Below are 17,442 nucleotides of genomic sequence, written 5' to 3' on the forward strand. Positions count from 1 at the left end.
CTGCGTAAGTTTAATTTTTAAGGTTTACACACAAATATGAAAAAAATTAAAATAGTGCAAATTTAAAAACCTTTGTCTTGAGTTACAAAACATTTATTTTGATAGATATCCCACTCGCATCCCACTAAGCGACCAAAAAGGTTTTAAAGGAAAAGACCTAAGCTTTCTTTTGAGAAAAAAAAATTAATAAAAAAAGAGTCCATTTTGGAAAAAAAAAGTCAAAAAGGTTTTTGATTTTTCAAAAAAAAGTAAAAAATTGTATGTCTTGAGTTACAAAACATTTTTTTTATAGATATCCCACTCGCATCCCACTAAGCGACCATATAGGTCGCTTAGGAAAAGACCTAAGCTTTCTTAAAAAAAATAAAAAAAAAAATAAAAAGGGCCCATTTTGAAAAAAAAAGTCAAAAATATTTTTGATTTAAAAAAAAAAATCAAAAATATTTTATTAAATTTTTTTAATTTTTTTTTTCGAAAGATTGCATAAATAGCTATCTAAACTATTTGGGACACATTTTGCTAAGAACAATAGGTAATAAGTTATATGGATAAAAAAAAACACCTGTTTGGCCAAAATGTCAAATTTTGACCTCCTATAACTCAGAGAGTTCTTGACCGATCTTGTTGAAAAATGGTGTCCGATCGGAAGACATCGATTTCAAAAGTTGGTTCACTTGACGTGAAATGCCCCATATATATTAAAAAATTTACTTACTTTCTTCAGTCCCGCTCATTTTGTGACGTTTAATTTTTTTATACATATAAACAAATGTCATTTTTTTAGTGATGACACTAAAATTATCGAAAGATGATGATTGGAACAAAATTAGATAGGAACATCTTGTGAAGATGATGAAAGATGACGCTTTTTTGCTCTGTATATTTCTTATGGGAAGATGTTGTCATCTTGCCAATTGATGAGAGATGAAAGATGAAGCTCAGTGTAAAAAGCCTATAAGTATTTGAGGGCTAATTTTGTAGAATTTCATTTAAATAACTCAATTATCAAGAGTGGACCATATATGGGAGTTATGGAATTATGTACCGATATTTAAAAAGCTTGTAGTATGATTTTTGATTTTTTTAGAATGCAAATTTTTGAAAATAAAATGATGTAAATGCAAAATTTTTGGAAAGTAATCTAAAATAATCAAAAGTAATCTTTGAAAATAGTCGGATTATTTTTTGATTACTTTTGATTATTTTTGATTATTTTCTCGTAATCGAAAGTAATCTTGATAATTTTTTGATTATTTGTAATCGTAATCAATTAGTAATCAGAAATTGTTCTAAAGAGAATTATATAATCAATTAAATTATTTTTGAAAAATAATCTAATTGATTACTAATCGTAATCCAAAATTAACAGCTATGGTTCTAAGCCATTTTCTACATACAAACTTTTATATTTACCGCTAAATATTTTATTTATAGATTTGCATTCTATATTTTTTTTAACCGCTAAATATTTTCTTTCATACTCAAAAGAAAATATTATAGATTTGCGTTCTATATTTTTAAATATTTTTTTTCATACCCAAAAGAAAATATATATTCACTATCTATATATCTTTAAACCGCTTAATGTTTTCTTTCACATAAAAGAAAATATAATAGATTTCCGATCTATATTTTTTTTTATCAAAACGCAAACATTTCTTTTGAAAATTTCATTTCTCAATCTACAATTTTTTCAAACACGACATATATTCTTTAATACATTAAAGAAATAATAGATTCCCAATCTAAAATTCTCTATCTGCAAAACAATTTCTTTGAAATAAAATACAATATATACAGTAATTTTGACTTACCTGCACAATCAACTTTGCACGAAATTGTGTGCAGGTAAGTTACAAATGCAGTTAACCTCAATGCACTTACCTGCTCATTGATGATGGTAAGTGCATTTACAGTTTACTGCGCAAAAAAGCAGCTAACGGCAAATAATTTACACGAAGCTTTGAGAATTTTCCGTCTAAAAATAACGTTAAATTGATATTTTAGCTACTTTTAAAATTATTAAGAAGTGTACAACATATTTTTTCATTCAAAATCGTATTTTTTCTTATTTGTTTTGATTTAATTTTGTATTAGGCAGCTAAATTAAATTTTTTTCATGAAAACCAGTTATAGCTTCCAAAAGTATTATGCACTTATCTTAAATGTGCAGGTATGAACAATGCACTTAAATTAACGAATTTATATGGAGTTTGGTAAATAAATATACAAAACACAAGTTTTGTGCACTTATATGCAAAATGCTCTTAAGTGAAAGGCAGGTAAGTCAAAACTATTGTATTAGATTATTAATCTATAATCCTCAAAACTCAATTTAAAAATTCGTATAGCTTAATATCTATTTACACAAACATATAGCACCAAGTTAAAGCATAATTTCCCTTAAAATACTTCTAAATCATCAATTTGCAACACGAAAACTTTTCGTTTCCCAAATATCAATTGCATTAGTTTCACTATGGCTTCACTCAACAATAAATTTGCATTCAGGCAAAAAATTAATATCGTTTTGCAAAAGAACTGACGTCCAAGAATCTTCGGGACAATCTGTAAGCCTTTTAGATCTTAAAAAGAAATATCTTGCTAGTCTCTTGAATAAAGTAAAACAATGGTATGAAGATCTTATGCTATCTGATCAAAGCGAAGACATAAAAGTGATAGCACAAGAACAATATCAATCACCCAAGATTGACATCCGCTGAAAAATTATACCATCTTCGTAACAAGACAACAAGAACTGCAGGATCAATTGTAAAAAGATTTCCCCTCGCTGATAACAATTTCAATCTTGCTTGGCAAGCTCTTAAATCCCGATATGAAAATATTAGAGTTTTAGATAATCAGATCCGAAATTTCTTTAACATCCCTGTAGCAATTGTCGCAGATAACGAATTCCTGCAAAGAATACACAATTCTGTCACAGATTGTTTGTCACTGTTTACGCCAAAACAACACTTAGCGATTTCCTCATTTCCCCTGCAATTCCTATTTTCCCCAATATATATTAATGCAGAATACTATGTGTTGCAGTGTATCTCTACTTGTCATTAAGTACTAAATCAATCGTAAAGAGTCGTAAATACTTCTTTTTGGGAGAGATAAAAATCTAACTTTAACCTGTGTGCATCGCTTCGCTAATCCTATTGTTCCTTATTAGTAAGAATCCATATTCCAAATAATTGAATAAATAATTAGAAGAAATCCTAATTATTTTGTTTTATTTCTTTCTTTCCTTTTTTCATATTTATTTGTCCAATTATTCTGAGTACAAAATCTAAACGATTTTGTTTCGGCTCAGAGAGTTTAAGAGTTTCCAATTTATCCAGCCTTTTCCCCCTTCACCCAGTTTTTCAACTTAACAGTCACTAAATCACATGGAACCAACCACCTCTATTGAATACTTCTCAAATACAAAATGTAGTTCTTTTTATCTCCCTCATCACGCTGTCGTTCGTCCACAGCATAAAACTACGAAAGTTCGTGTAGTTTTTAATGAATCTCGCAAGACAAAATCTGGTCTCTCCCTTAACGATATAATATATACAGGCCCCACTTTACAAGCAGATTTAGTAACTGTAATACTAAATTGGCGTTGTTACAGATATGACTTTAGCGATGACATTCAACAAATTTATAGACAAATCACGATAGTTCCCCCTGATAGGCCATATCAAAGAATTATGTTCCAAAAGTCCCCCCGGGAGGCTACCAGAGACTATCAACTCAAAACCGTTACCTTTGATAACAATTGCGCGCCCCTTTTGGCAATCAGAACGCTTTTGCAATTAGCCTCTGATAATCAAGACATTTTCCCAAAATCTTTTCATAGCCTTTGGTTTACTGAGTCTTCGTGGCTCACGATTTCACCTTCCGAGTGGCCCATAGGCAATTTATTCAATCCCACTAACTTTACCCGAATTCCTTTAACACCTAAAATTACACCTACTAAAACTGTGTTATCACATCATTTACGCACTAATCCCAACAGTGCGCATAATACCACAAATTTAATCCACATTCTTTCCAATTTCTCTTCCTACACTCCAGCATTACGTGTTTTGTCATATGTTTTTCGCTACATACGATATTTTAAGCCATATTTCGCTATCCCTACACAATCTAACACAATCATTATATTCATAATTTTCCTGCCCTTAACACCATTCTTCATTTTACTATTATTAATTTACTTTAAGTTCACGTTATCAAACTCCAAGGGATTCTGCTATTCACCAGTGCCAAGCGTGCTTTCGATACCACTCACGTCGATTTTGCAGAAAATTTCTCGCAATGGACGTTACTAAACGCAACCAAGTTGTTAGACGAAACAACTATTGCCATAATTGCTTGGCACGTACACATCTGGCCCAAAATTGCAATAGCCCAGATACTAACGCAAAAAATGTGCGTTACCTCATCATACGTTACTTCATCCTAATCATCATCAGCGAGTTGAACAACCAACACGATCAGTTCATCAACGTGTTGGTCAACGGAATGCAGTATAAAAGAAAAGGACACAAACCCGTACAAGACAACCTAAAAGGCTCTTGCAATCAACCGATAGAAATCAACCCAATCAAAAGATACTATCTGAAGCAATCCGATCTCTAGCTGCCGTCTTATGTGCTACTACTAAAACATCTTAATTGCAATGCTGCAAGGAGTGGCGACATGTTTAAATTAGCATAACGTATTTTATTATATTATTGAATTTATAAATTAAATATTAATGATTATACAGTTTAGAAACCACTGAATTAAAACTTTTACATACTGCTAGTTAGTCAGATAAAATAACATTGTAATTTGTCATTTTATAACGCTATTTATTCATGTAAATTTGCCTATTTTGTTAAAACCGAACCTTCACGATAAGGTGTTAGTTTTAAGAAAACTTACTTATATTTCTACATCTAAAAGGTGAGCATCTCTTGCTTAATAAAACATTGAATTTATTGTAATCCTTACAATTTTCTTTTATTTCCTACCTCTAATATAATTCTCGTTACATGAGAAAATATAAAACCTAAAGGAACATATAACAACAACAAACTTTATAGTTCATTGTTGTTAGTACCCTTATTAACTAACTTTACAAAGGTTCCTCCTGTGGTCACCTCAAAAATACATTTTCACCTATTCTACCAGAGCATACATACATATATAATTATATTGATGCATCTCTATTGCTGCTAAATCTACAACAACCACACACCTAATATATTCAATATTAATTCTTAAAAGATACATATGTACATATTTAATGAAATGATTTGTTTCTTTTGTAAATTTTGTTAACCATCCAGATTTTGTCAAATCAGAAACATGTAACCGACCATTTGAATTGTTCTTAGATAATACAGTTTCGTCCATACATCTATGTCCATGTTGAAATTAACGTTACACATAAGCTTTTATAAATTTCAGAATGCATTATGTAAAAGTTTTATTATACCCTTCACCATAAGTAAGATTTTACATAAGTTTGCCATTCGCTTTGAAATTTAAAAATATACATAAATATATTAATTTGCACACTACTGGATAAGGGTAGACGATGTCCGCCTGTGAGTTTGACCGTCCGTCTGAAGAAATCAACTTTTACAAAATCGATAAATAAGGGAAAAACAGAGAAAATAAGAAAATATGCGCGAAATTCACTAAATTTTATTAAGAGGCTGAAATGCTTTAACGTTTATTGATGTTTTATTATGATTAATGATATTTTTTAAGTTCCAGATATTTATAATTAGGGGGCGGATTTATATGCAACTGCATGTTTTTTCTCGAACGTCCAAATATAATGTAGACTGATTATCTATCCGAATCACACATTTTTCTGTAAAATAGCATCGATTTGTTAGTGCATAATTTTGCATATTTTATTGATAATGCATATTTTGTTATATTTTACTGCAAAATGCATATTTATATGCATATTTTCCAAGTTTTTAATAAAAATATAAGTTTTTGTCCACAATGGGCAACATATTGTTTGGACAAAAAGTTTTTTGTCGAATTTGTTATAGAAATAACATTAAATGTTATAAAATTACTTCTTTCGTCTGGCATTAAGTTCTTCATTTCTCTATCATAATTGTCAATTTATTATTTCGAAACATTTTGCTTCAAAAAAGTTTAGATTTTTTTCAAAGTATCAACAATTTATTAAATGTATCGAAATGTTTATAATTGTTTTCATAGCAATACCGATTTATAAGAGATATCGTTATCGAATGATTTTTTAACTCAACATACACAGTTACCGCTCCTTACAGTCATTTCAAAGCTGTGACCCAAGATATTCATATGCCTATATCAATTTACAAAAAAACATATTTTATGGAAAAAGTACCAAATATGTATAGCTTAAAAGAAGCATAGGCTGCCAAAAAAAGTACCAAAAGTCACCCGTTTTCTCCCCTAAAAGGTTCGAATATCTGCTCTGTATTTTAAATGTTTTTTTGTATCTACATATATTGGTTTATAAGAGGTTAATATATCCTTTTTTAATGTATATATGCGGTGAGAAGGGACATACATCCCAAGTTTCATGACTATAACTTCAGGCGATTCGGCGGTACAATAATGAACTCTTTTATATATATAATAGCATATTACCAGCTACTTCGTTAGTATATATTAGTATGTATATCAATGTACAATTAAAAAATGTGTTACTTGTGTAGCATCACCGAGCCACCACCGTGTTTCACTATTGCTTTTAGATGCTTTAATTCCAACGCGGTTTTTTCTTTTCGCCACACAGAACGTCATCCATCTGACCCAAAAATATTAAATTTACTTTCATCAGTAAAAGTATCTGTTTTCCAGAAGTCGTCTGATTTGTTTATATATATTTTGGCATAATCTGAACCTTGTTTTATATTCGGTTGTGGAACGGTGATGATGTGGGGTGCAATGGCAGCTGGAGGTGTGGGAAATCTTATGTTTGGGGAAAGGACGATGGATAAATTTAGTTATTTTAAAAGAAAATTTAAAATCTATCGCCACTAATTTGGGCATACAAGACGACTATCAGTTCTTGCCCAAAGCCCACATCCATGGTTGTGCGAGAACCATTCAACATAGTAAGCTTTCATGTAGACATAAATCACACGACCTAATTTCATGGTGATCGGTCCATAATTGGACATAGCCCCCATATAAGGCCCACTTCCGAAAATCACTCAAAAATATAAATTATTGAAATTTTAAAAGAAAAATGTTTTTGCTCTTTTACTTAGTGTAGGGTATTATAAGGTCGGGCTTGACCGACCATACTTTCTTAATTGTTTTTTATATAAAAAGGTAAAGCCCTCTCTATTCAATTATCTACACTATATTAAGTTTTAATACTTATTTTGTTTAATTTTTCATTTTTGTTTTTTGACATTTGTTAAGACCATTTGTTGTATTTGTAGAACTGATAGCACCTTGTATGAATTTGCCTTTCACTTATCTGTCTAAAATGCTGATGTAAATGGTATAGTTTATGAAAGTAGCTTATGATCATAAACTAGTTTGAAAATTACAAGTGTAAATGCACTATAAGTGGTTAGAAAATATGGGTAAAACTATTAGTTTTGTTAGCGAGTCTGTACTTAATGCTAGAGTTTGAAGTATAGATGAGAATTTTTTGAAGGATAATGAAGATCTTAAGGGCGCATTCTGGGAAATTCGGTTAGAAAAATCTAGTCAAGAGAATACAACTTTTACAGTCGCAGGTAGACAGTCGCTCTATCACTTTAAAGTCACGCCATTCGGTCTCTGCAATGCGCCGCAGACAATGATGAGAGCTGAGAGAATGGGTATTTGTTTTTTTTTTGGGTATTTGCTTATTTTTTCGAAAAACTTTGATGATCACATATCATTATTGGAAAAGGTTGCTGAATGTTTGCGAAAGAATGGTCTTACAATAAATGTGGCTAAGTCTAAATTTTGTATGAAGGAAGTGAATTATTTGGGCTTTATAGTAGGTAGCTATTAGAAATATCAAAATTGCCTGCACACTTCGCGAAGTACGACAGTTACTTGGTGTAACCAATTGTTATCACTTTGTTCTCCTATATCGGATTTAATAAAAAAGGGTAGAAAATTTGAAATGACCGAATAGGCGTCGGAGTATATTTTTAATTTGAAGAACGCCTTAACTACTGCTTTTATGGTTCAGTGTGAAGCTTCCAATTCGGGAATTGGTGCAGTCTTATGCCAGATTGATGAAAACGGCTTTGAGAGGCCTTTTTACTTCTATTCCAAGAAATTAAATAAATCTCAAAATAATTATTCCGTTACGGAACTTGAGTGTTTGGCAGCCGTTTCAGCTGTTAAAAAGTTTCGCCCCTATTTGGAAAATTATAACCGACCATTCCAGCTTTACAAGGACTTGTCTGGTAGACTGGCTTGTAAGAGTCTTGCCTTACAAGGATATAACTTTGAGATTGAACACAGGAAAGGTTCGGAGAATATTATACCGCATTATCTCGTTCATTGCTGAACATGAACTGGCAGAACTTTCTGAATGTATTTCAGATATAGACTTAAATAGCTATGAATTTGAAAGTGAGGATTATATTGTATAATCTTTAGCGGATATTAAAGTTTCTGGAAAATTTGTATATAAGAGGATGGGATTTTCTGAAGGAAATTCGATTTCTGATACATTGGTATGGATGGTATGGGTACCAAATTCTCTCACAGAGGATTTAATTAAATTTGCATATACGCCTCCTCAAGCATCCCATGGCGGAATTTCCAAGACTCTCTTTAAACTCCATGAAAGTATTATTGGACAAACGTGGCGGTTCAAGTCAGAAATTTCATAACGAATTTTGAAGTATGTGAGTCTAAAAAAGTTCCGAATTATGTGACAAGAACACCGATGGGAAAACAAACCATTTCAGAAAATTGTTATAGATCTATTAAGACCATATCCCGTTCAAGGACCGGAAACACGTATATGGTCGTTATCTTATATCATTTTAGTAAATTTTGTTTTATTCACCCATTAAGGAAAGCAGATTCTGATAGTATTATAAAATTTTAGCTGGGTAATGTTTTCAGTATGTTTGGCGTTCCTGAATCTCTAAAAATTTCGCTGAAATGTGTAAGATTTATGGCCATTTTTATGAACATTTTTAAATTAAATTATTTTTCTGTTTGAAGTTGTTTTCAAATGATTGTGGCAAAGAATAACAAGAAGGGAAGGCTCTCTCTTTTTATACAACAACAACAACCTCTCTCTCTTCTCAAATACAATTAGTATGTGAATCAGGGATGGCAAATGGAATTTAAAAATTGTACCAATCAGCATCAGAAATTGTACTTTTTCGACTGTAATTGTACCGAAACAAGGGTTCCTCCGGAAAAATTTTTCACGAGAATATTTTTTTTTTTAAATTCCTGTGAAATTTCGGGATTTTTTTAAAGTTACAATGAACAAATGAGCAGTTGTTATGAATAAATTTGGATCGTTTCCATTAGGTTAGGTTAAAAAGGCAGCTAATATCAACCAGCTCACATGGGTCCATAAATTGGTCCCTTTTTGTTGCCCTAAAGGACCATGCTCAGGACCTCAAGAGGTCCTTCACATGTCAGAACTGGGTTCAATGCCGAACCAACCTGTCGCACGAATGAACGATTCCATCTTCCTGACATCCAGAGTAGATAGATCCGCTAGGCCGTGCAAATGGACTACCTATTGTCGCAGTCCGAGCCCCTGCTAGGGCAGGCAGAGGAGATGTTCAATCGTCTCATCCTCGTCTCATGGCAACTCCTACAGAAGTCATTATATGGAGTATTCAGTCTCCTAGCATGTGCACCTATCAAGCAGTGCCCCGTGAGCACTGATATCAGAGCTCGTAGCCTAGCCGGAGGTAGCCCCGTGAGGGTCATTGACCTATGATGGTCAAAGACGGGCCATGTGAGTCTCGATATCGAGCAATTTGTCAAATTAGACCACCTGAGTTGATCAGGCTCAAATAATTTACGCTGTGTGATTAACTTACAGCAGGATAGCGGTAAACCGACCAAGTGATAGATCTCATCGACTTGAATACGTGAGCCTCTTTTGGCCAGTTCATCCGCAATAGCATTGCCAGGTACACCAGAGTGATCAGGCACCCAGAATAACTCCAGGTTAGAATGTCTCCCTATCTCATTAAGAGATGCCCGGCATTCATGTACCAATCTGGATGTCGAATAGACGCCAGATAGGGATTTGATAGCAGGCTTACTGTCGGTACAGATTCGGATATTCACAACAAACAGCCTATAGTACTTCATCCAGTCTACCCCCTTTTAATCGCTGAAATCTCATGTAGCCTGAAACACACCCTCTTCTGAAGATGGGGAATATAAAAGACACCACCCATCCCAACCGCAAACTTGGAGCCATCTGTATATATGACAAACATGTCCATAGAAGAAGGAGACTCGCCCGTCAACGACACAGAGAAGCGTCTATCAATAAAGGGTAAGAGTGTGCAATAGTCAATATTAACATGGAGATAAGATATACTTCCCAAAATAGACGCATGGCCAGTACAACTAGACCTCCATGCTCCTACAGTACTTAACCTATCCGCCGAATTTATGGCCATTAGATCAGCCGGTGGTGATCATTACAAACAGAGCACGGGACGGAGTAGTACGCAGCGCACCCGTAATCATTAGTGCAGAGATTCGTAGGATTCTCTCAATTGTCCCGCAGTAGGTGGCTTTACCTAGAGCCTTTCCCAGGATTCACACCCAGTCCACTAGCAGTTCTCCACTGGCTAAGTGTACTAAGTGAAGTTTGTAGGCATTGTGATAATGTGTCCAGGTGTTTCCCAGAAACAGCTACAGCCACATCATCAGCATATGCAACAGTTTTACACTTCATGGAATCTAATTTCATGAGTAATATATTAATGGCCAGATTCCACAAGAGTGGAGATAAGACCCCCCCTGTGGAGTGCCTCGGTTCGCTAATCTAAAAATAGTAGCAGTTCCCATAGAAGAGATAATGACTCTATTGGTCAGAAGTCTACCTATGAAGCGGATAATATACTGATCTATATCCAGACCGCCTAGAGCCGAAAGAATCGTCACTGGCGTCACATTGATAAAGGCCCCTTGAATATCCAAAAAAGCCACCAATGCATATTCTTTGTGCTCGAGTGATTTCTCTATGAATTCCACAAGCGAATGTAAAGCAGTCTCAACATATTTACCCTTCATGTAGGCATGTTGAATCAAGGATAGTCGGTTTGGGTTAATAGATTAACGAAGGTGCAGATCAATCAACCTTTCCATGGTCTTCAAGAGGAAGGACGATAGACTAATAGGCCTAAAGTCCTTGGGTCTAGTATGAGATGCCTTCCCTCACTTGGGAATGAAGGCTACAGTACATCTGGTTCACGACTCCGGAATATATGACCAAGCTAAGCAGGACCTCCAGGATTTGCTCTTCGCGTTCCTTACCAGGTTCTTGAACTTATTCACAGAGGACTTATAAACAGACCAGTTACCCAGCCTCTTGGCCTCATTGAAAAGTTTGCGACATTCTCTACGAGTGCTCGCAATCTCGGAAGTCCACCAAGGTGGTTTTTTTCCTACCTCTGCAGATACTAGGTCTGCATGAATCTGAAATCGCCCTGTCAAACGCATTAGTCAGTTTGTTGACCGCAATCTCAATATCATTTCTATCTCTAATGATGGGAGGGTCAGGGAGAAGGGGAAAATGTGTACCAAAAACTGGGTTTTTTTTAGAAAAGTGCCTACTGTGACGTTATTTACCGTGTGATAGTAAAAATACTTAGTAGGTATTTAAGAAACATATGGGGTTATACAAATATGGAGCTTTTTCGTGGATCGGTGCTATGCCTTTTTAGAATTTTTTACTCAAACCGATTTTTTTTTAAATTGGCAAATTTTGGGTAGCCCCTGCCCTACCCAAAATTTGGTGATATGTCCGCTTAAGTGAGCCAAGTTTTTCTTAGCACGCTTTTGCATTAAGTTATCTTTCCGGATCATATAAAAATTCTATATAGTCCCGAAGAAATTTTTTTTCTACAAAAGAAAAAATATATCTGTAGGCCAGCCATATCGAAAAAACCATAAAGAGATCGAACTAAATTAAAAAAAATAAATCAATAAACCTGAATATCTCTTCAACTAATAGAGATAACCTACACTTGTAAGCCTATTTTTTGTAGATCTTCTCAAAGACTATTTATATTTAAAATTTCAGCTCATTCGGATCATAAATGGATTTTTGGCGATTTTTGAGACCCGAGGTGACCAACTTTGAGGGGCTACGTACTGGCCCCCAATAGCGCTAGGAAGCTGAACAAACGTAAATCAACTCGAAAACACCTCAGCTCAAACCATGTGAAATTTCGTAACAATATCTCCAATAGTTCCCAAGACACCGAATTATTTCCAAAAAAAAAGTTTCTAAACCACTGTGCTATGTGTGTTTGAAGAGTGTGGTGAAAGTGTTTTTTTCATCAATACATATAAACAATGTGTTACCAATACATTCATATAGTTAGGTTTTTTTTTGTCAGCGTTTCACTTCTTGTTATTATTCTTTGGATTGTGGTTTATTTTTTATTTCGTTTAAATAATAACATATAATATTATTATCGTCTCCAAAATATAATATCGTTTTTACTATAATATCGTTCTATGGTTTATTGGGTTAACTTTATAAGTTTTTTTTTATTATACACTGATACATAAAATATTTCGGTGATTTCTATGTTCTTTAAAATAAAATATATGTATCATAATCTGACTAGAAATATTTAAAATTTAATTTTAATATAATACATTTTATTAATAAAATGTGCAAACAATAAAAACAAATGTATTATTACGAAAAAATCCTTTCATGCGATTAATTATAATTGAGAAAGAAAGGAAGGAAGAAATAAACAATTTAAAACTTACTTAAAACGTTGTATAAGTCTTTCGATGACAAATGAGTAGCAAGCACATGACAATGAGTACATTGCCATACCCCAGCAACCGAACCGTACACCTTCTTCGTACAAGACTTGTGCTTCCGAGCCTTCAAGAGCCTTGGGGTCTCCGTTGAATACAGCTTCTCCCACAAAATCCGTAAAATACAAAGAGTAGCAGACATGAGCCATCCAACAGAAGAGATTTGTCAGGCATACCATTCGCAAAGAGTGTGGCATATAAACAATGGAGAGCAAATAGTGTGACAGCTTTTCAACAGGTTGTTCCGCTGCAACATTCTCACTTTCGTTAATGTTGGGGTATGTTTCCTGCTGCTGTGGTTGACTATCATCCGTTGTTGTAAATGAAGTCTCCCCTATTTCGTTGCCATCTACATTGCTCTTAAAATAATCCGATTGCTGTTGGACATCGTCAGACGTCAGCTTATTAAACTAAGGAAAGAAAAGTTGTAAATTTTATTTCTATTTAAATTGTATAGTATGTATGTGTATGTAAGTCAGTGATGTTCAAAAATAAAAATGAAGATATTTGGTGAGAGAGCTGCCCAGCAAACATAATGTCAAACACTTAAAATAACAACAAAATGAAGAAAGTTTAAATTTAGAATTTTTGTCAAATAAAACCAATTTATTAAATGAATATAATTTAAATTTTAAGGAAATGAAAGAATATACATTATACGGCCGAAATACTCTCAAATTTTTTATTTATTTTTAACTTTGTTTTTTTGTGTTCAATTGTAATTGAAACGCGTGTGTTTGCTATGCTTCATCCAAAAACCAACCAACAACAATGCTTATTGAATTTCTGAAAAAATGAGACATTTATTACGCTCTTTAAAAGAGCGTAACAAATGTGTTTAAATTTTTTAAACAATTGTTGTATGGGATGAACATCACTGATGTAAGTACATACATATACATGTATGTATTGAAGTAGTTAAAAGCAAATTCACAGTAGGGTTCTATAAGTCGATTGTTCGATTGTTCGAACAATCGACTATTTCCTGAAAAAAGTCGAAAAGTCGAAATCGACTTTTTGGTCGGAAAAATGTCGAACAATCGATTTTGTTATCTCAAAAGTCGATTATCTCGAAAATAGTCGATAAAAGTCGAAAAAAGTCGATAAAAGTCGACTTTTTAGATTGTTAAAAAAAAATATTGCACTTGCATTTTTTGTAATTTTTTATATTTAAATAATACATAAATAAATGTTTATAAAAAAAGCTTTTTCTACACCAAATTCTTACACCATTATTCTAACTATTATCGCCTTGATAAATTTCATTTTTATTGCTAAACATTACAAAAGGCGCATCAATAAATGTAGAAACCATGTATTTTTTACAAGAAATGGTAAAAAGTTTAAAAAAGTCGAAAATAGTCGAAAAAAGTCTATTAACTAAAAAGTCGAAAGTTCTAAAAGTCGACTTTTCATAAACTACCAAAAGTCGAAAGTTCGAAAAGTCGACTTTTTAAAAAACGGAAAAAGTCGAAAGGTCGAAAAGTCGAAAAGTCGACATTAGGGGTTTCGCCCAAAAAAAAAGAAGTCGATGTACCAAATAAAATTAAAGTTAAATTCCTATAAAATAAATACGTATGTATATTATGAATTCCTATAGAATGCGGACGTCACCAGACAATCGATATGGTAATAGAAAATATTACTCATAAATAGCTGGTATAACTAAAATGAAATTTTTGGTAGCTACTTTTAAAATAATCGGTCCAAAGACGGCATAATATATTTAGTTATTTTTATGTTTATTTGAATAATTTACAGTACTTAGATAGCAAGAGTCATCTGAATTTGATAGAAGTTTAATGTTAAACATATTTAAGATATACACTGGTGGCCAAAACTAAAGCAACTTACATTACAAAGCGATGTTATTTCAAATATAGTGCCCTACAATAAACTTAGACGGGAAATTTTTGTGTTTTAATATTAGCACTTTATGTAAATTATACTTAAATACAAAAAAATTTATAATTCATTTTTTTTAAAGAAATTTTTTTCAAAATAACGAAGTAAGTATAAAATATGACTGGTCAAAACTAAAGCAACTTTTGTACTTCTGTCACAAAACTTAATCGATAGCGTAACCTTTATTTTTAATAACTGCAGCAGATCTACGGGGCATTGAATCAATAAGTCTCTCAATTTGGTCTTTTGAAATGTTGTCCCATGCGTCCTGGATACGATTAAAAATGGTGTGTTTGTTCGTCTTAGAATCCCTTTTTATCTTGCGATCTACGATGCTCCAAAGATTTTCAATAGGGTTAAGGTCAGGCGATTGAGCTGGCCACCCTAGGACTCTTACTTTTGATTCACACAACTATTCCTTGACAAGTTTCGAAGCATGTTTCGGGTCATTGTCATGTTGGAAAACCCAAACCAGTGGCATGTTTTCTTCTGCATAAGGCAGCATTACATTTTCCAGCACATTTTTATAAATAAATCGATCCATTTTCTCAGTTATTTGGTGAATTGGTCCAACTCCAGCGTATGAAAAACAGCCCCACACCATTATGGAACATCCACCATGTTTTACTGTACCTTTGCAATATTGAGGCTTAAGGCGTTCATTTTTTGGTCTTCTTACAGTGAAATTCTTCATGTCGGAGCCTTTTATATTGAATTTGGATTCATCCGAGAACAATATATTTCTCCACTGGGCTGCACTCCAACCAATATGAAGCTTTGCAAAAGCTAACCTGGCTTTGCGATTTTTTGGAGAAATAAACGGCTTCTTTGATGGTTTCCGAGCACATAAACCTGCTTCTACAACTCGTCTTCTTACAGTTCTTGTGCTTACATCCAATGATAACTCTCTCACCAATTCAGTTAAAGTGACAAAGGGTTTCTTTTTTATTTCACGAATTATTATTTTATCAGCACGTTGTGAAGTTTTCCGCGGTCTACCTCCAGAATGTACTGTCACTACTGATCCAGTTGAACGAAATCGACTTATTATTCGTGAAATCACTGATTTGCATATTGAAAACTTTTCGGAAATTTGTTTTTGTGAAAAACCATTTTGATAATCGTTTATAATTTGTTCTTTAAGATAAGTAGAATACTTGTTTCTAGCCATTTTTATAATTAACTAGCTGAACCCGGTCCGCGTTGCTGGCCCTTTCAATAATTCTGTATTATATTGCATCTCGATTTGAATATACAGTGTCGGACAAAGAAAAGCACGGACTCGCCCGACCTGACATCGCACCCGAAAGACTGAGGTGGTCATTTGACAAAGTTGTAGAAGATATCTATAAGTACAGTGGCATGTTATGCCCATAAAAAATGAAACGGATGTATTTAAGGCAAATGGGATATTATATTTATGAATTCATCTTAAGGACAGGGGATATACGTTTCTTTTTTTTATTTACTCGGGAGCAAACCTGCAAAAAATGAATTTTCCAAATGTAAGCCAGCAATAGTCAACGATTGGCCTTATGCTTTGTCGTTGGAAATCGTTGGTATGCGTGAAATCATTACGTCTTCGCATTTTAATCTGCCGCAGATGATTGTTGCTTCAATTAAATTTGTTGAACGGTTTTTGATGGTCAATCGTGTTCCGTTGCATAATTTTGGCGCGTTTATGTTGCGGAGAAACACTATCTGTGATCCAACCTTCAATGTTTCAGTAGCATAATGGGGGCTTGTTCTTCGTTCATTACTGTGTCAATCGATTTGTATTTCATTGTTTCGCCAGTCAGTGTCATTAGCGGTATATTGTAAAAATTTGATTTTACCACGCCCCTTCGCCCACAGACCGAAAATTAAAAATCTGAAGATACACTGAAAATTTGATAAAAATCGGTCCAGCCATCTCCGGAACCAATATGCCGATTTCGTGCAAACTTCACATAAACCATCTACAGACCATTCCCAACGTATCCTGAAATTTTGGTAGAAATCGGTCGACCCGTTTTCGCAGTTAGTGGTGACATCAAAATGTACACTTCTTTTTATATATTAGATGTAAAAATGACTCTAATGGAAAACTTGTAATAGTTCTTATTAAGTAAACATTAATAAAAATTAATTCGGAGAAGCAGAATAAGACCACAAAGCAAAATATGAAATTTATAACAGTATAAACAATAATTATTTTTGTAAACATTAATGTTACAATAAAGTTGCTTTAGTTTTGACCAGATAATAAATGCTTTAATTTCAGAAATTTTAAAAAAATAGACATGTAGGAAATAAAAATCTATATTTTTTGTTTGGAATATATGAAATAATATAAAATCTATCATATTATGAAGAAGAAAATATTGGTTTCTCCAAAAATGTAAATTTTTAAGCGCTAAACTGAGCAACTGATTTCGGTTGCATTAGTTTTGGCCACCAGTGTACATATTGTTACGTTTTAACCTTTTCAAAACGTTGGTTTATTTCCTTTAAATAAACGGGATACTTTTGATTGCAAATAAA

The 17,442-nt window shown here is 33.3% G+C and overlaps 1 protein-coding gene across 1 annotated transcript in view; it reads right to left on the reverse strand.

Moving 5' to 3' along the window:
- Nucleotides 1–17,442, reverse strand: part of lovit (loss of visual transmission) — a 163,439-nt gene that overhangs the window by 91,641 nt on the left and 54,356 nt on the right. Inside the window, exon 5 of the mRNA XM_065498742.1 lies at nt 12,961–13,424. Coding sequence (XP_065354814.1) covers nt 12,961–13,424 — 464 coding nt within the window. The remainder of the gene's footprint in view (nt 1–12,960; nt 13,425–17,442) is intronic.

The sequence above is a fragment of the Calliphora vicina genome, chromosome 1, assembly GCF_958450345.1.
Source record: "Calliphora vicina chromosome 1, idCalVici1.1, whole genome shotgun sequence".
Taxonomy (NCBI): domain Eukaryota; kingdom Metazoa; phylum Arthropoda; class Insecta; order Diptera; family Calliphoridae; genus Calliphora; species Calliphora vicina.